This window comes from Coenobita brevimanus, chromosome 69, assembly GCF_032717465.1.
Source record: "Coenobita brevimanus isolate Jiangsu-jjx chromosome 69, ASM3271746v2, whole genome shotgun sequence".
Classification (NCBI taxonomy): Eukaryota; Metazoa; Arthropoda; class Malacostraca; order Decapoda; family Coenobitidae; genus Coenobita; species Coenobita brevimanus.
The window spans coordinates 27270033-27290413 of NC_137022.1; the positions used below are offsets into that span (position 1 = coordinate 27270033).

A 20381-nucleotide genomic window follows, 5' to 3' on the forward strand; every position below is an offset into this window, starting at 1 on the left:
GCAGGCCTGGAAAGTTATTGCTAAATCTAAATCATGAGCACTGGAAGTAGTGTCAAAAAATATACTTCAGAGGATTATTACCATAAGTTTGTTATCATACTTGTATGAGCTCCAGTGTTAAGAGAAACTAAAGGTGACAAATTTACTTGGAGATCATGGTTTCGTCAAGTTCTTATGACATGGAACTGCCCACGTGGTGGGTCAACGGTATTGTACAGTACTCAGACTAAGCCTGTACATGGTGGTGCTGTGATTATTTGTGAAGCAGCTGTGATGTCCACCCAGAAGCCGTATCTCCTCATATTTCCCCGCATTTTGCAATGAAACAGATCCTGGTCTGACCCTAGCAGGACACTGTTTACCATAAGGGAGCACTGGTTCCCTGCATGGTGTAAGTATTGTACTGTGTTGGTAGGACAGCCCCACAGAAGTTGACCTGTGGTAAGCAGGTTCACTCAGCCAGACAGACTGGGATTAGGCAACACCACCAACAATAACAACTATTTAAATCTGGCTTCATCCCATAACTATGATGACAACTGCATATTCATGCTATCACAAGATGATTTTATTCAACTTTGCAAAGACCTTTGGTATTCAAGAAGAAAATGAAAGCTTTATCTAACCCAATTAGAAAAGTTTCCCGTATGTTGCATAAAATAATCTGGAGATAGTACGAATAATCTAATAAATGATGTTGTTGTACTGAAGGAATTACTGGTAACAAAGTTTCTCAGGACTGTATAAAATTACTCATATAGCTAACCGGAGAAGCGCATAAACAGGGATTTGGCACCCCTTTTAACATGACAGCGTTCGGATTGGCTCTATTATATAGGTATACTTGAAGCTACAGAAAGTGGTGAATTTGTTTTTGCCTATCTGATGGAGCTAGGACTTCGAGGGCTTGAAAGATGAGTAAATGGAAGCATGGCCCACTTAATTGGACAAACTTTGGCTGTCTGGAGGTTGCTACTCCTCACCCTGCCCTAGGGTGGGAAAGGAGGTCCGGGTGACGAGGATGATAAAATCGTCCATCTTTAACTTAAATTAAAAGCAAACTATTGCTCTTTCACAATGTCCAAGAACATGTCATACTGCAATATATGAATTTACAGTAACATCACAAAATATGCCAAGTGTAAATGGTCTTACAAATTTGTATATCTGCTTTAAAAACTACTTACAAACTTCTTGTTCCTAAGGTGAATCTTGGATTTATCTCTTCATTTTTCCTTTCTTCTTTGTATTCTTGGGCATAGAGTCAAAACCACTGTCAAACTCGGACATGAAAGCAGTTTTGGGTAGGGCTCCAAGTTTCTGGTTCATAACTTGGATTTTTCTGTAAAAGATATTGTGTTACACTAAATAGAAAATCATGATGTGTTGTAAATTAGTGTTTTCAAATTCTACTGTGTATATAGTATTAAAAAAAATGTTTGTTATATACATATATACAGGTACTGTATATACAAATATCATCAACATTATTTCCTTTTCTTTCTTTCTTTTCCTTCCTTTCTACTAAAAAAAAATATAATAATAATAATTCTCTTCACTTTCTCTTTTTCTCCTTCATCTTTAAAGTACAGCTAACAACAAGACTAACAACATTTAAAAAGTTAGCACACTTCTTCCTTTCTCTCTTTTCTATCTATCTATCTATCTATTGCCAGACGCCTCAATCCCGTTTGGGGTGGCCACAAACAAATCGCCTCCAAGTCGCTCTGTCCCCCGCCATTTCACTGCCCTGCTCCCAACTCACACCCCCCCTCTCTCATATACCTCTCCACCCCATCCCTCCATCTCATCCTCGGCCTCCCCCTCCCTCTTCCCCCCTCCACCTCACTCACATACACTCTCTTCGTCAGTCTTTCCCTTATCTTTAAAACTCAGCCAACACAAGCCTTAACAACATATCTAAAACTAACGTACTTCTTCTTTTCCTTTCTTTCTCTCATTTCCTTCATCTCCCGCTTGGCTCTAAAGGCTGCCCCAGCTCCGAGTGCAGATGGTGTATCCCGTAGTCCCATACTCTTGGCATAGTGTCCCAAGTGCAGTGCCTTGAAGTTGAACATGTCCCGCACCTCACGGGGGTATGAGGCATATGACCGTACGAAGGACACATAGGCTGAGAGAGTGATGGAAAAAAGGTAAGGTTGCTACACTGGCGAGGTGAACATATGTAGTGAGAAAGGTGGAGCGTGTAGATGGGGGAGGGAGAAAAGGAGGTGTCATATGGGTGAAGGAATATGCTGCAAGAAGGGTGGAGAATGTATGGTGAGAGGTGGAGGATAAATTTACAGTGAAAGAGGAATAGACATTTCAATCTGGATCTCTTCAATAGGATAATACTTTAATAAGTTGAATAAAAAAATCTGGAGGCAGCAAAATAGAAACAAAAAATATATAATACCAGAAACAAGAGAATAAACAATCTGTGTTATCAAGATAACAAAACTGTTCAATCTTAATAATAATATCAGTATCTCTACCCCGATAACTTTTCAAAAGAATGAAAAAGCATGTACAATACTATGGCAAAAGGCTGTCTGTAACAAATATGCTGGGCATTAAGGTTACTACTGTACATCTCTGTGCCAATCAAAGATAAAGAGGTTCCCTTCATATACTCCCACCTCTTTCATAGCCTCTAGTGACATGTACTGAACATATGGGTAAAACTGTCATCTCCATCTCCAAGGATTTTTCCCCTATCCCCATGGATAAGTACATAATAATCATCATAGGAGGAAAATTTATAATCATTTCCGTAATCATTTGATTCCTAATTACCTTTCTTGGCAAGATTGTAGAGGGCCTGATCACTGATGAGCAGCTTCTCTACCTTCACCTGGAATCTGGTTGCAGCTGCCTCCACTGAGCCCCCTGTGTGCTGACATAAAAAAGTGCACAATGATGCAAAACACAATTCAAAATACAGCATAATTTTTATGACATGCATGTCGTCCCCTGACCAGATTTTTTCTTCACTTGACATATCAACATCCCTAATACTGTACTCTTATCCCGTTTCATATCCTATGGCCTACTGAACTTCAGGTCCCAGACCTCTTTCTGCAATTATACACACCCATAAATACCTAAAATAACTAACTTCTTTTACAGCTTACTCCCATATCACTGTGCTGTCTCTCTCTGTATATTTCACTACTGTGCTTTTTACATATACAGTACTCCAATTTCCTGTTCATGAAAACTCTTCCAGATTTGAATAACAACAATTCAATGCTATCTGCTGAGCTAGCAACCAGTGCTGTATCATCTGGGAACAATTAGGCTAATTTACTTCTCACTCACACTCTCCCTTAGCTCCTCAGGATTGCTTTTCCCCTAATGCTTTTACATCCACCTCCCTCACCATCCTATCCAAGAACAGACTGAACTGCCACACAAACATCAAGCATTCAATATGCAACCCCACATTTACCACAAACCACTGTCTCTGGCATTTTAAATATCAAACTACAGCTACCGCAAATTGACTTAGGACCTCTCCCCCACAAGGTATTAAAAAACACAGAAGTCATAGTATATCACAATGTTTGTTCAAGAAATGCCATTCATTAATATGAAATCATCTTTCCCTTGTTTTTCAGGACCAGTTGGATGCATTTTGGTATGGAATCACTTAGATCTCTAAAGTAAGCTAAGGACATTTCTTTGCACCAAACATTTGTCAATTCAGTCTTGAGGTTGTCCAGATTGGTGTCTTCTTCTCTGCCATGATTTTCTTCATCTTTGCCCACCAGTTTTCTATCGGATTTAGATCTGGACTGTTGTCAGGCCAGTCGAGGACCTCAATCCGATTATCCTGAAGCCATTCTGTCACCTTTCTTGACTTGTGACATGGAGCTGAATCGTGCATGAAAAAGTCACGAATGACAAAAAAAAGTTTAACAAATGATCTTTCAGAACTTGAATGTACCGGCCACAATTCATTGTCAAGTTCTTAAGAAGAAAGTAGAGGCCTCCCCTTCCAATTTCACCTGAGAAACACCCCCATACCATTACTGATTGTGAGTGCTGAACAGTAAGCAGGGTCATATCGACTATGGGTGGCAGGGCGACGAACCTTGGCAGAACGCACCTGGAACACATGAAATGTGCTATCATCAGAAAACATAACTTCTCCACTCATCCGATGTACAGTGAGCATACTTCTTGGCACACTGAATGCACTGCTTCTTCATGCGATCAGTGAGATGCCGTTTCTTGGCTGTGATGCAGCTTGGCAAACCCAGCTCCTTCCACAAGTGGTGTTAGATAGTTTGAATTGAGATGTCTTGTAACAGCTGGGGATGCATTCTCTTCAATTCTGTTGCTGTCAATCAAGGATTCTTGATTACTTCCCTCTTCAGAAGCGTATCTGTACCTCTGGAAGTTGTCCTCTTCTTTTCACTGCCATGCTTGTGCTCTGGTACGACATTAGGCAGCAGGTCGTGCACTGCAGCAAGGATCTTCATGACAGTCGACTTTGCACGTCCAGTACGTTCACAAATCGTGTTGATAGGGACATTATCCTGCCTCCATGCAATGATACAGACCCTCCCATCCCTTGAGCAGTACTTTCCAGGCATGACAACTTGAGTCTAGGAAAATAACAGTGCAAACAGTAATGCATATGAAAAAAGACGGAGATGCAAGCTTGAAGCGACGGGAACATATACTCTCACTCTCGCTTCTGGGCAAGCACTGACGTGCTGAGTGCTTCACCACCTCCCGCCAACACCAGAGGAGTTGCCAGTTACTTCTTGCCTAAAAAATTCACTTGGTAGAGGTGGAAACACAAAGCAAAGACAGACAACTCTCCCATAGCAATTCTGTGTGTAGGTCTAAGTCAATTAGCAGTGGGTGTACAGTATACAGTACACAAGAAATGGTTTGAGGATGAATATTCATGAATGTTACATACAACTGCACCTAACATACTGCACAACATACTTTTTCTGAAGGGTCCACTGGAATCATAAGACTTCGTAAAACATTTTGCATCATGATTTCTTGTAACCTGAAAGAGCAAAAACAAGTATTAGGCTATATTCTTCTAGAATGTACTGAGCAACATACTGTACAGACGCTTGCACAATTCAGTAGTACCATTACTAAAAACTGTGCTAACACAACAGAAAGTTCATATTTCATTGGCAATAACAGATACACCTTATAAAAAATATTCCTTCTGAAATTTATTTGAGGAAAATGACATGAAAGAAAGGTTTTTAGACCCAAGATGTGGAACATTCGAATGAACAAAGAGGTTTAGAGGGTATGGACATGTTCAAAAAATGCACACTCACTGCTAAAAAAAAGGTCCCTGTTGGTGAAAGTGAAACTGGGCGAAACATAAGAGGAAGACTGTATGCAGAACAAAAAATGATAATAGGGCAATACATAGGTGAGAGGGAAGGAAAATTTAAAGTAGCTGTTGTGACCCTACACTAATTTGGACATAAAGCCATATGAATTGTAAGAAACTGGCCAAAACAGCCTGGCACTCTGATAGATCTTTTGCTGAGGTTATACAGGTACTGAAGGATTGTTTCCGCTGTAAGAGTGATGTGCATGTTTTTTTTTTGTGTGTGTGTCCGACTCTGGGCATAGGCTTCACAGCCTGCTATCAAGGCCCAGCAGTCCTCCTACATACCATACACCTCTACATGTCACCTCTACATGGTGATTGTGTTGTGGTGGGAAGGGATGCATTTCACCAAGGGCATAATAGATTTTTCATGAGTTGATAGACATCATGAGAGGTGTCTTAGGTCAAATTAACCTAGAAGGGGGTTGTCAATGAGTGGCTCCTAAGAGGGAACAAGATGTAAGAGATGGTGGCGGCGATAGGAAATTAAGGTCAATTTTACCAATAAAGTTGAGGCAACTATACACAGCATTATTACAGCATACTACTAGCATTGACTTTTCATACATTAAAAGATATACTTGGTAAGTCTACATCATCATCATCATCAAAATCATCATCTTGACCTTATATTCTTCCTGAAAATGGCATACCACTGCTACATAGTCACTGTACAGAGAAAAGACAGCAAGAGAGGTACTCAGCACATCAGTGACTAACGTGATTTTATGCTTGTGTAGCATCTGTATGTACGGTGCTTCTGCTGGAGCGATGAAAATTATGGCAGAACCAGGAGCGTTGACACGAGCAGTACGGCCAACACGATGTACATAGTCAGCTACGGTGCATGCCGGGCTGAACTGCACAATCCATCGTACCTTGGGCATGTCTAACCCTCGTGAGGCAACATCCTGAAGAATGAATGTACAATTATAAGTCAAATAAGTTATAAAGTACATTCATAATGCATTGTGTCTGCTTACTCTCTAATCCTATCCCTGGATGAAACTAACCTGTAGCTGGGATCCTGAAACAAAATCTATCATGCAGTGTTAAGATGGTAATGTGAAGCTTGACTTCGAGACTAACGGTTTGTGATGATAACCTCACTCATCATCTTATACACTACATTCCAAAGAGCTTTAAACTATTAACAAATCTTCATTCTGTGTGAAACCCTGGCTACAATATATTTTCAGCTAACAACAAAGGTAAAAAGGTAAAAGGTGAGCTGAAATTACTGTTCATAAATGTACATACTCAGTACGGTGAAGCAATCTACAGTATTATTATTATTATTATTATTTATTTTTTTATTTATCTTTTTTTTTTGAGGAATAGTTTATATAATGACAAAAACAGATAAGTTATGTCACTTATTTTTCCACATAAAAATTAAGTGACATCACTCAGGAAAGCAAAGTGAGAGGAAAATTCTTCTGAGAGTACAAAACTGTGTGTGCTTCAAATTCCAGGAAAGCAAAAGGCAAATTGGATTACTTCATAGCAACGGGATTTTAAGGGGTTGTTTTTCTGTGCATACAGTGTACTGCAGTGCAAAAAAGAATGTCAAAAAAGATGACTTAAAATGAGGACTGATCCTGTATTTAGTTTTTCGTTATGATACTCACTGTGCACATGAGCACTCCTGCACTTGCATCTCGGAATGACTTAAATACTGTAGATCTGTCCTGAAAAAGATGTGAAAACAATTTATCATCATCATCATCATACATGTACAATTCAGGAATTACCATGTTGCACAGTCCAAAAACATGTAAAGTGAAAGAGGGACAAACTTTCTACAGCATACCCAACAAAATGAACGAAACACTCATTCACACATCATTCATGTTCACAGAATTTGGGTTCAGTCTCATATGCCTAACCTTTTACACACATTTTGGTGGTCTCTCTCTCTCCCTCTTTTTAAACATACACCTTGCAGATAGAGCCAATTCACTGTCAAGTTAAAAACATGAGATGCCAAACTCCTGTCAAGTACTACTCCATGCATACCAGGTAATTCACCCCTTATCAATTTCCTAGCCTCATCATCTTCCATACTGCTTCTGCAATACAGGTAAAACTATAAAAACAACCCATTGCAATTACCTTTATTCATTCATTCATTCATCAACTAACCCAGTGTTGCCCCATGAGGAGTGTAGGAGCCCGGGGCTAGGCAAGTTGGTCCTGACACTTAAAATGAGAATGACCAGACTCACTCATCCCTGAGTGGAATTACGTGGGCAATAAACCCCAACCACCCCTTGGATACGAACCTGCCCAGACTCAATCCAATTGGAGCGCCTTAATTACTCACTAAACTACTCCTTGTAATTAGCATATTCATGATATTAAGCAACTCTGTCACACTAACATATGAATCATTTGTGATTTACACAGCTCAACCTTTCAATTAAAATACTTAGTTTTACATAATTTTCTAAAGCTAATAAAGAAAACTGAGAAGCGTATGGAATTGTACACCATAAAGTAAACAAATTCTCCTCACACTACTGTAACATTTTGAATATAACAAAAACCAAGCTTTTCCTTCTTGTACCTGAAAGTAACTGTTTGGTAAGAGCAAGAGGTAAAATATATGTCACTGTAATGAATAAACAAAACAGTCAGAAGACTATTAAAGCATTTTACAACTAACCTTTTGAGTCATGCTTCCGTGTAACTTCTGGAAGAGAATACCATCCTTGTTTTCCCTTCCTGATCCTCCCTGCCCCTGATCCTTCTCCTCCTCCTCCTCAATGTCTTCCTCATCCTCACTGCCCTCTCCTTCATCCTCCTCCCCTGCCAGCACTTTTTCCGCGCGTCTCAGTAGGGATGACTTTTTCTCAGTCTTCTTCCCATAACTGAGAAGATTTTGAGAATAAGTTTTCTTTATTATTAACTGTTAACATTCTTAGGCTTCTATAACCCACACTTTATCTGAATAAAAGGATCTGACAGTAGCAGAAAGAAAATCCTACTGCTGTCCTGTGCATAACAGTTAAAGTTGATGGTGTTAACACTCCTATGAGTCAATCTCAGCGCAATAAAGTTAAAGTCAGGCAACAGCTGGAATAGAATACTGCTGTCTTGACCATGCGTGGGGACTGTACTGTACTAACACATGGATAATCCTCATCCTTGTCAATCTGACCCAAATTATAAACACACATTGATCGTTCATTACTTACTTGGATAAGATCTCTGTGAAGAGAGCTGTGTGATAATCCACCATATCTTGAGTTGCCAGGAAAATGATCATCTTCCTCTCATCTCCAAACTGAAAACAGAGAAAAAATGAATCAAGATTCAATATTCCCTATCTGTCATTCATTGAATCCTGTCAATGTATTAAAATTCACTGGGCAGTACAAATGTAATCTTATTTATTGCAGCATCCCATTTTAACTTATCATCACCACCCTAAACTCTTCTTCCAGTGAATCATGGGGTGATGTTTATAACTCTTTAAAAAATGATACACACATCTTTGCTCCTAAACTCCAAATAATCTGGCAATTTATTATGCCACTCCTTGTTCTCTTAATTTAACCTAAAATTTGGGTATATACAATGGAATTAACCACTAAAGCTAACATTCAGTAAAAGCTCGATTACCCGGCATCCAATACATCGGCACATCAGTATAACCAGAACGCAAATTCGATCCGGCATGGGGTAGAAAATATTCTGGATACAGCTCTTCCCCCTATAATTCTTGATTAGTTTTGTACTGTACAGGATAAAGTAGTGTACGCAGCTGTTTTCAAATTATTTTGGCCTGTAACATATATATGCTAAATTTTTCTTTAAATAATTTTTGGTAATATTTGCTGGTTTGTGTTCAGTCCTGTACAATTTCTCTTGCTGTATTTTTTGTGTGTTGTAGTGTACCGGTACTGTATCTAATACTGAATAATGTACTTTATTTTATAAAGTCCCAAGTTTGGTCCTATTTCATTTGTTTGACCTCCCAGTAAATTTCTAAGAGTAACATTCGATTATCCAGAGTATTCTGTATCCCCACGCATTCCGGTTAATCGTGCTTTTACTGTATTTAGTATATATTGATATACAACCTGGAAAGAAATATACTGAGGTCAAAGAGAGGAAAATTAAAACTGGAAGCACTAGGATTCTCTAATAAGTAAAACATCAGTACTGTATGATGTACCACTGAAATCTGGAGGGGCTAAGTTTCCCTAAACCTAGCTAATACCTAAAATAGCTAATACTAGTTAAGGACCAAAAATTGAGGACAACTGCAGTCACTACATCATACACAGTATAAGAAATAAAGATGTATATTACTAGTATTAATTTTACCAACATACCTTGCATTTGGACAGGATAAAAGCAATAAGAGTCACGAGCCTGAGTTTGGCTGGAACCAGAATGTAGTGATGAGTCAGATTTTCTGGAGTAGCTAGAGCTTCAGTTGTCAGCTGACTACTCTTGTTCTCACCATGGCTAATGTCAATAACCTCAGGTGACAACAAACTCATCCCTAAAGAATTTGGAACATATATCAAACAATGATATACCAGCCAGTTTTTAATTGCAGTGCCATAATATAATGCACAGTACCAGTACAGCATGTGAAACATATAAGAAAATCATAACCATACACTGAAACTGTGTTTATTTTGAATATACAACATTTTATGCATGACTTTTTAAGTTATGATATTAGAAGAGGATTGAAGTTAGGCCAAAACTGTTGTATAAATAATTTAAAATGTGGGTAATGGAAATAATTCTTCCATATCAACAATTCATGATACCGATAATACGACAAGAAAGATAATTTACTTGAATAGTACAGTTCAGTACATAATGCTAAAATATGTCAAGAATTTTAAAAGTAAAAATACATTACAGTACCTGCATGCAAAGAACATCAGACTACACAAAGGACAGTGTACTGAATAGTACTGTATTGTACTATGAAGTATAATAGGGAGGACAATAATAAGGTTCTTTGTAACTGCTTCAAAATGCATCATTCATTTAATGGCATTATTTCAGGTAAAGTACTATAAACACTGCCTTCATACCTGCTAGTTTCTCTACACCTGCAGAAAGTGTGGCTGACAGCATGATGGTCTGTCTACAGGTTCCTAAGTCAGGTTGATGTTCCTTCAAGGTCTCAATGATACTGTTATGAGAAAAATGCAAGTCAACATTACACACACAGGCCTACTTGTGCTGAACAATCTCCATCTGACTTATTCCAGAATTTTTTTTTACAAGATGAAAAGGTAGTAACTGTAGGCATAATGAATATGACAGTGCTCTTCTTCTTCTTCTTCTTTTATGGCTTTATTGGTTTCCAATGTTTCAGCAGCAGTTTTCATTATTTTCTAATGGTGGAAAATCCATTACCAGGAGCATTATGGTGGGGGAAAAAAAAACAAAAAAACTCTAAATGGACAGCTATAAATGAGGTACAGATATTTTGTGTTAATAATCACTACATAATTTTTTTTACGATAGGTGGTTTGGGCATGTGAAAAGAATGAAGGATGAAAACTGGGTGAAAAAATTTAGGAGTGTGAATGTGGAGAGCAGACCACCAAGAGGTAGCCCGAAGAAGACTTGGGATGAGGTCCTACAAAATGATCTCGGGGGATAAGGGATTCAAAAAGAGATGCGCTGCCAGAGATCACTTAACATCTCAGGCTCCACTACGTGAACAAGGCTAAAACAGGCAAATACAAAGCCTTTCAAAACAAAACATAATTTCTTTCTCAACAACTGACCTGGTAAGACTCCTTTCATAACCCATTTCCAAAAGTCGGTCTGCCTCATCAATCACCAGGTACTTAACATTGGCCAGGCTGAGGGACTTGGTGCGGTGGAGGTGGTCAATGAGGCGGCCGGGAGTTCCCACAAGGATGTTAATGCCCTTCCGCAGACGAGCTTTCTCTGCCTTCTTCTTTTCACCACCAATAAGGTAACCAGGCACAACCCACACACATGACTGCAATAGCAAAAGTATTACTGTATGGGTACTATGCCCAGCTAAGTCTGTATAAACACAGACTTCATTTCCCAGGCTACTCACCAGTTCATCCCTGGGGGTAGGGGGGTTTTCAAGAATACTCCCCCAGTATCCCTGCTTGTCGTAAAAGGCGACTAAAAGGGTTGGCGGAGGGTTAGTGCCCCTCCCCGGATAACAACTAACTAAAAAAACAAACAAGAAGCCTCGGACAAGGACTGACCAAACGATGACGACCCAGGACCGGACAAAGGACTTGGTAATGAGTACATGGAATGTAAGAGGAGCAAATGATGAGGTGAAAGAGAGAGAGATTGTCCAGGTGCTTGAGGGTGCGAAAGTGGATGTATGTGGAATAACTGAAACAAAATGGAGAGGAGAAAGTGTGAGAGAATGGGAGTATGGATGGGGTATATGTGCAGGAGTAGATGAGAATGAGAGGGCAAAGGAAGGAGTGTGTATAGTTGTGAGTAAAAGATGGAAGAAGAGCATAAGACAGTATGGATCAGTTGGGTCAAGGATTGTGTGGGTAAAGTTGAAAGTTGGAATACAAATGTGGGCGATTGTGTGTGTGTATGCGCCAACGCAAGATCGTGCTAGAAGAGTGAGAGAAGAGTTCTGGACAAATGTGGAGGTGTGCATGGAAAAGTTTGGAAGGAATGAGAGAGTGTTTCTGATTGGTGATATGAATGGTAAAGTTGGTAATGTGAAGGTGGATGGAATAGTTGGTGAGTGGGGTGTGCCTGCCGAGATAGATGAGAATGGGAGTGCGTTAGTGGACATTTGTGCTGGGAGGGGGTTGGTGATAGCCAATACCCTCTTCAGGCATAAAATGATCCACAGGTATACATGGCGAGTGATGAGAAGGGTGGGTGGTAAACTGAATGAAAGGAAGGCAATGATTGATTATGTGTGTGTGGATGAAAGGATGCAAAGATGTGTAAAGGATGCAAGAGTGTACAGAGGTTGGGGGAGTGGACTTTCTGACCACTACTTGGTGGTGGCCAGAATTAGGATGCAAGTGAGATGGAGGAATAGAAGAAGGGAAAGACGAGAGGAAGGAGTAGTTGCAAGGAGAATGGAAAGGTTACAAGAGGATGAGAAAAAGGCAGAGTATAAGAGAGAAGTGGAGGAACGATTGGGCAAATATGAATTGGAGCAGATGGGAGACGTGGAAGGTGTGTGTAAGATATTTACAGAAGAAATATGTGCAGCATGTGATGTGGTGTGTGGAAGGAAGAGAAGACGGAGGGGGGTGCAAGGAACAGCGTGGTGGACTGAAGAGGTGAAACAGGCTGTGGCACAAAAAGAAGAAAGCATACAATGAATGGGTGAGAAATAGGGGCGTGGAAGAAGTTGAGAGGCGGAAGAGAGAGTTATATGTGGAAAGGAAGAGAGAGGTGAGAAGATTAGTAAGAGAGAGTAAGAAGAGAGTGGATGAGGAATTTGGAAGGAATTTGAGTGTAAAGTGGAGGGACTGTAAGAAAATGTTCTGGAGAGAAGTGAAAAGAGTAAGACAGGGTGGAAGTGAAGTTAGCAGGGAGTGAAAGATAAAAATGGTAGATTACTAGTGGAGAAGGGAGAAAAAGTGAGCAGATGGAAGAGAACACTTTAAGGAATTGTTGAACGTAGAGGATGGAAGTAATGCGAGTATAAGTGGCTGGGGAATGGCTGGGAGAAGGAGGGAGGTGAGAAGACAGGAAGAAATCAGTAGGATAGAAGTTGTGGAAGCAATGAAGAAAGTTAAATCGGGGAAAGCCCCAGGAATTGATGGAGTGTGTGGTGAAATGCTGAAGCATGGGGGAGAGATAGTAGTAGAATGGATGTGGAAGATGTGTAGATTGGCCTGGGAGGAAGGTAGAGTCCCAGAGGATTGGAAATCAGGTATAATTATTCCCTTGTACAAAGGAAAAGGGGAAAAAGAAGTGTGTGGTAATCATAGGGGCATTTGTCTTCTTAGTATAATAGGAAAAGTGTATGGTAGGATACTTATAGACAGAGTTAGAGAAAGAACAGAGAAATTAGTTGGAGAAGAACAGGGAGGCTTTAGGAAGGGAAGAGGTTGTGTAGATCAGATATTCATTCTTAGATCTTTAGTGGAAAAGTTTCTAGAGAAGGGAAAGAAGTTGTATGCGGCTTTCATGGATTTGGAGAAAGCATATGACAGGGTGGATAGGCAAGGATTGTGGAAAGTGTTAAGAATATATGGAGTAGAGGGGAAGTTGTTGAATGCTGTGAAGAGTATGTACGATGGTGCGAAGGCTGCAGTGCGTGTGGATGGTGAACTAAGTGAATTTTTCTCTTTGAAAGTTGGTTTGAAACAGGGATGTGTCATGTCTCCATGGTTGTTCAATCTGTACATGGATGGGGTAATAAAAGAGGTACAAGGTAGGGTAGTGGATGTTGGAGTGGCCCTGGTGAGAGAGGATAGTGTTTGGAAACTCCCTGTACTATTGTTTGCAGATGATACTGTGTTGTTGAGTGAAGACGAAGGGGAGCTGCAAGGCTTGGTGGATGAGTTTGAGAGAGTGTGTAAGAAACGGAACCTAAAGGTGAATGTAGGGAAGAGTAAAGTGATGGTCTTTGAGAGAGGTGAAGTTAGTGAATGTACAGCGAGGTTAGATGGTGAGGAATTGGAAAATGTGAGTACGTTTAAGTATTTGGGTAGTGTGATGAGTAAGGATGGAGGTTTGGAGGGTGAAGTGCTTGAAAGGGTACAGCAGGGAAGAAAGGTTGCTGGTTCCTTGAAAGCAGTGATATGAAAACAGGGAAGTGAGCATGGAAGTGAAAAAGTTACTACATGACAGTATTGTGATACCAACTCTAACGTATGGAAGTGAAGCTTGGACATTGTTGGAAGGACACAAGTCAAGAGTGAGAGCAGTGGAAATGAGTTATTTAAGAGGAGCCTGTGGAGTCACGTGGAGAGACAGGCTGACGAATGAGGATATAAAGGAGCGTTGTGGTGTGGATGTGGATGTGATAGGAAGCGTTATGAGGAACACACTGAGGTGGTTTGGCCATGTGGAGAGGATGGAGGGTGAAAGACTGACGAAGAGAGTGTATGTGAGTGAGGTGGAGGGGGGAAGAGGGAGGGGGAGGCCGAGGATGAGATGGAGGGATGGGGTGGAGAGGTATATGAGAGAGGGGGGGTGAGTTGGGAGCGGGGCAGTGAAATGGCGGGGGACAGGGCGACTTGGAGGCGATTTGTTTGTGGCCACCCCAAACAGGATTGAGGCGTCTGGCAATAGATAGATAGATAGATTATAAGCTTTCTCTCCCATTCAAAATCTGGGTTACAAAAGGGCAGATATACATAACTCTGATACATGACTGTACTGTACTTAAAAATGCATACCTTACACAGTTTGTCAAACCACTGGTAGCTCTGCAAGGCCAATTCCCTGGTTGGCACCACCACCAGTGCTAGGACTCCTTCACTCCGATGCACACGTTCCTTACGCTGAAGCACACATGTACCCAGTTAATGATCTTGTGTTTATGACAGTCTCAATTACAAGTTCTTTTACACTTCTTTTTTCCAATGTATCAATACCATACCTGAATTCACTTATACAGTAATAGTTTGAAGCTTAAGTTTTAATATGTTTTATATAGCATTTAATTTTGTACTGAGGTACAGATATTCTATATTTATGAACATCAAACCTTAGACTGCACTAGCAATTTGTGACAATAAGAACTAATTTACTGAAAAAAATAAATAAATAAAAATAAAAATAAATACTATGAGGTATTCCCAGTTATGAAAATATGGCAGCCTATTATGAAGTGTGTTTCTAAATTTATAACCTGCTTTACAGTGTAGATTAACCCAATACAACATCAAGGTGGTCTCTTACAATACCAGTTAATGCCTAAGAAAAACAATACCCTCCTCCAGCAAATGCCAGCTGAACACTAAGCTGAAGATGGATATAATCTTTTCCTGAGATAAACACTGTTATTATGTTACCAAATCGAAGTGCTTTCGTTTAAATACAGTAGTTATCTTTCCTGTGCTATTCTGCGGATCATCCCTTATATGATAACGGCACTGCATGCTGCCAGAAATACATTAAGCGGAGCAGATTGCAGTGATGTGTGCTCTCTTTTTCACCATATATAACGGAACCTATTACTCCATACGCTGCTTAATGATATCTTAGTAACAACACATTTAATGCATAAAATTGCCTTATATCATGTACCAATATCTACCATATATTTTCCCACAATACTGTACCTGTCCATTTGCATCTACACTTACCACCATGAGATTGTGTATAATGGGAATGGCATAAGTAAGAGTTTTCCCAGAGCCTGTCTGAGATTTAACCAGTGTGTCTCGGCCAGCCAGGATGGTAGGAATGCTCTTGGCTTGCACTTGGGTCATTGAGGTGAATCCCAGTTTTACCACATTGGACACCTATGAAAAAAAAAAAAATAATAAAAAAATAAAAAAAATTAATCATCCTTTCAGCTTAATGACATACCAGTAATTTGTACGTTATTCTTGCTACTAACTAACAATTTAACTAAACCCATTGACTCTGACAATTTTTTCTTGATATCATACATAATTTTATTCAGATTAAAAAGGTTTCTCATACTTTTCCAGTTTAAAGCACAATCCTGAGGTGAATAAAATCGACAGGAGAGGTAAAGAATGAGATCTTTCCAAAGAGGTTGAATTTGGCTATATCTATGCAATCCAGTTCAAAATGTCAGGCCTAAATCATATTCGAACATTCCTTAACCCTAACTATCTATCTCCTCCCAATAAGGGGTGGCCACAAACAAATCACCCCCATATTACGAAAAATTTCCCCTATGATGATTAAAATAATCTGATGAACAAGATTCAAATATCCTCTGACTCAGATTAATTAAAGCCTAATATCTTTTTTTCTAAACTACAGTATATATATATATATATATATATATATATATATATATATATATATAGTAGGCAAACTATGAAATCGGTCATTTCATGAAATGCCTAGTCAATTCGTGAAATAAAATTAAATTGGGATGGGTTAATATAGGTTAGGATAAATTAGGGTACGATTAGGTTAGGCTGGGATAATCTAGGCTAAATTTAGGTTAGGCTAGGCTTGGTTAGTTAGGTTAACTTAGGTGAGATTAATTTAGATGAACGCATAACATAACGTAGCGTTCTTCTAAACCTAACCTACCCTAACCTGACCAAACTTAGACTAACCTAAACCAAACTTAACCTAGATTATCCCAGCCTAACCTCACCACTGCCTAAATTAATCTAACCTAAATTAACCCATCCCAATTTACGGTAATTTTATTTCACGAACTGGCTAGGCATTTCATGAAATGACTGATTTCACAATTTGCCTGTAACATATACAAGAAAAAAAAAAAAATCTGGTGGTAGCAACATAAGCTAATGGAGACTATTTCTAAACCTTTCACTACTTAGTGTCTAACCTGGACCAAATCAACTGCAAAAGAATAAAATATACCATACATGACATCCCTGTACTTAAACAATTATCCATTAGCTACTCTATAAATTAATTATACTCTACAACCTACAACGTGAAATTAAACACTGATGCTTCTTGGCAATGGTTGCCCTTGAAAGTACCTTCATTATGTAACTCAAGGGATAATATAAAACATGACTGAATCAATAATCACAAATTGAGGGTCAATATTTATGTAACTGAGTTTTCAAGAAATAAACATATCTTAGCTGACTCCTCTTGACATTTGTATCATAATAAAATTCAGACAGTTACAACACTGATTTAACCAGTACTCACTATTTGTGGAGCAATATTTAAGCTGCCAAAAGAGTCTTCAGAAAAAACCTTTTCTGAAATCCTCGTAACCGTGGCTGATGGAATATAAGGAATTTCTGGGTTACCACTGAATAATGACGAAACGTAGTTCTTAGTATCCTCAGCTTCATTTTCCGCAGAGGTAGGCATGGTTGCTGTATCAAGAGTCTGGTCTTCATCTGCACTACTTTCATCCCTTTCCTGTCCACTAGGCGGGCCACTTTCATCCATTCTCTGCTTGCTGGGTGGGCCACTCTCCTTCGTGTTTCGCTTACTTGCTGGACCACTCTCAACCCTTCTCCATTTAATGAGTGGTGCGCCATCTTGGGGTTCTCCCAATGGTCTCTTGTTGTAGCTCTTGAGGTATGGCTGGGGATACAGAGTACAGTATGTAAAAAACCCTCGCCATTCTCATCAGCAGTATAGCCTATGGTCTAAGACAGAACCGAAGAATTGGATCATGTAGAAAACCTCGCCATTTTTGTCTGAAATATATGAGACAGAATAACGAATTTCATACCTGGCTAGGAGCATTGCTATCACGAAAACTGAGAACTAAATCTCCTTTCTCAGTAGTGCTCATCTCGAACTGCGACCTACACAACGTGGACCGTGGGTTTGTTTACGTCTTCCCGAAAGCCACCATTGCATACCCAAATCTACTCAAAGCTACTCAAAACAATCCCCCATATTACTCAAACCTACTCAAACCAATCACACATCCTCAAAGTTACTCAAAGGTGCAAATTATCAGAACAATATTTACCGGTACCGTACTGTATATAATTATAAGTATGAAAGCTTTACCATTCCAAATTAACTTCCCACAAACCCATACGGTACTTAACCATGCAAATTATATCTGCTGTATGTCAGGCTGAAGTGAAACTGAAAACTATAGTTGCTACGTCTATAGCCACTTTTTAAACCTAGTTTCTAAAAAAAAATAGTCTGGTGATAGTGGTAATGGTTGGTTTCTGGTGGTGGTTGTGGTTCAAATAATATTAAGCAAATGCCACAACTAGAGTTCACATATTTTCGTGAGTTCTATTCGTACAGTACCTCAGTTAAATTGCTAACATTTTCTTGTATGACACTTATGTTGCAAATGATCCCTAGGGTTAATGACCCAAGGGGGACTAATGGCCCCAAGGAGGGGAAGGAGATAATTTGGGTTAGAGGTTTCACAGAAGAAAAGTGCCAGAAAATGGTGAGATATAAATAGAATGCTTTAAAATACTTTTAATTCAACTGTGGTTTTTGCTAAATATTTACTGCTTTCTGTGTGTGTGTGTGTGTGTGTGTGTAATTCACCGGGTCGGTCAGGATCACTTGATGGTCGTGATGGTCAGCTTTTACCCTCCCGGAAGGGAGCTGAGAGCTCATATAGTCCGATCTAAGGGCAAGGCTGTGACCTTCACACACGCACACACCCGTCCCCTTGCTCAAGGGGGACAGTAACTACCCACTTCGTCAGTGAAACTTTTCGCAACCTGAGCGAGGCGCGAACTCCCGTCCACCAGTTGGCAGGCGGGAACGTTACCGCTGCACCAGCGAGCGAGTGTGTGTGTGTGTGTGTGTGTGTGTGTGTGTGTGTGTGTGTGTGTGTGTGTGAGAGAGAGAGAGAGAGAGAGAGAGAGAGAGAGAGACTGATTACTCAAGAAAAAACATTGTAGATTTCAGATAGGTCACAGGGCAAGGACAAATGTAAACTCAAAAGTTAACATTGCCTTGTGACCTTGATCATTAAATTTTTATTCTGAAAATTAGTCGATTTCCCCTTTGGCTACCCTGCAATACCTCCACCAAATTTGGTTGAAAACAGATAAAAAGTTTTCGTCTTCCCAAACTGGAACTATTCTCACGACCCCCATTAGAGCAGTTCCAGCCGTGTTATAAGGAGCAGTGTTTATCTGATTTTCACCAGATTTGTTGTGAGTGTTTATGAATAGCTCACAATGGAATCGCACCATTTTAGAAACACAATTTAAAGATCAGGGACACAGCAAACGATCAACTTTGACCTTCCACTGTTGCTTAGACGTTTAACTTACTGTCTTCAAATACGGTACATTTTCTCATAAGGGGTACTTGAACTACTGCACCAACTTTTACTAAAATCGGTGAAAAACTTTTCGTTTTAGCATGGCCAGAACTGTTCTCAAGGGGCCGGAACTATTACGGTGACGTGAAAAAAAAAAAAAAAAAAAAAAAAAGTTCTGAAGCACTGAAAACCAAACTTCTCTTTTACGATGCCAAAATATGCGACAGTTCATAGGAAATGCGGTTGCCATCCCCTGTTAAAAAATCCTCACACATTTCAAAGTTACATTCTTCGACTCTTCTCACATATTTTAAATACTCGGTGACCTCCCCCTCCTACCCTCCCCTAACCCACCCTGACCTGCCCCCTGACCCTATGCCCCAGTGGTCAGCCTGAGTTATGGCCAAGGTCAATGGGGGCACAAGGATTACGGGGGGAAGGGGTCATTTGGCCACATGTGAGGGGGTCAAAGAGAACAGTTGAATGGACTGTCACATGGGAAGCTCTCAGGCTCTCTAATACGTAATTCTAACAGCCTAGTCTACCCTTCCCTAATATAACCTCACCTAACATAACGATCCTAACAAACTAACATAATTTAACCTAACCTAATCTAGCCTAACCTACCCTCACTTAATCCTGATAGACTAACCTAACCTAACTTAGACCCTCCTGAAAACGAAAAACTGGAAATTTAGATTAGTGTTTGAAAATGATGCCCTGTTACAACAAATAACAGGAGTTTCTCATAAATACATCCCTTCTATCTGTCTGTCTGTCTGTCTGTCTCTGTCTCTCTCTCACGAACCACAGGAAGAGGGGTCACCACGATGAAATTTAGCAGGGTGCAGAAGTGAAAAGGCGTATTCTGGGCGCACAGGGTAATTTTATGACTGATTACGACAACACTGGAAAGAAGTGTTTACATGGTTTGGGGATAAGATGGCGTTAAGTTTTAAAATCCCTACACTCCCATAGCCCTACAATCCCACAGACCTGCGCAGTAATCCCAAAATTGGTCAGCAGGAGGAAAGTACAAAGGTCGAGATCCCACATTCCCGGGCCGCTTACATCCCAACCCCGCTAGTAGACGTAAACACAGACGTAAATCTCGTAATTCCA

The 20381-nt window shown here is 39.9% G+C and overlaps 1 protein-coding gene across 1 annotated transcript; it reads right to left on the reverse strand.

Annotated features, from left to right (window-relative positions):
• Positions 1-1165: 1165 nt before the first annotated feature.
• On the reverse strand, positions 1166-17565 carry LOC145406216 (ATP-dependent DNA helicase DDX31). The gene is made up of 14 exons (XM_080277423.1): positions 17198-17565; positions 15664-15822; positions 14752-14856; positions 11155-11375; positions 10450-10550; positions 9727-9899; positions 8584-8672; positions 8052-8256; positions 7015-7074; positions 6104-6294; positions 4966-5032; positions 2797-2896; positions 1936-2131; positions 1166-1342 (listed from the first exon to the last, which is right to left on the reverse strand). Exons 1-14 carry the CDS (start codon positions 17444-17446, stop codon positions 1219-1221), a joined length of 2040 nt encoding a protein of 679 aa, XP_080133549.1. The 5' UTR covers positions 17447-17565; the 3' UTR covers positions 1166-1218.
• Positions 17566-20381: the final 2816 nt, after the last annotated feature.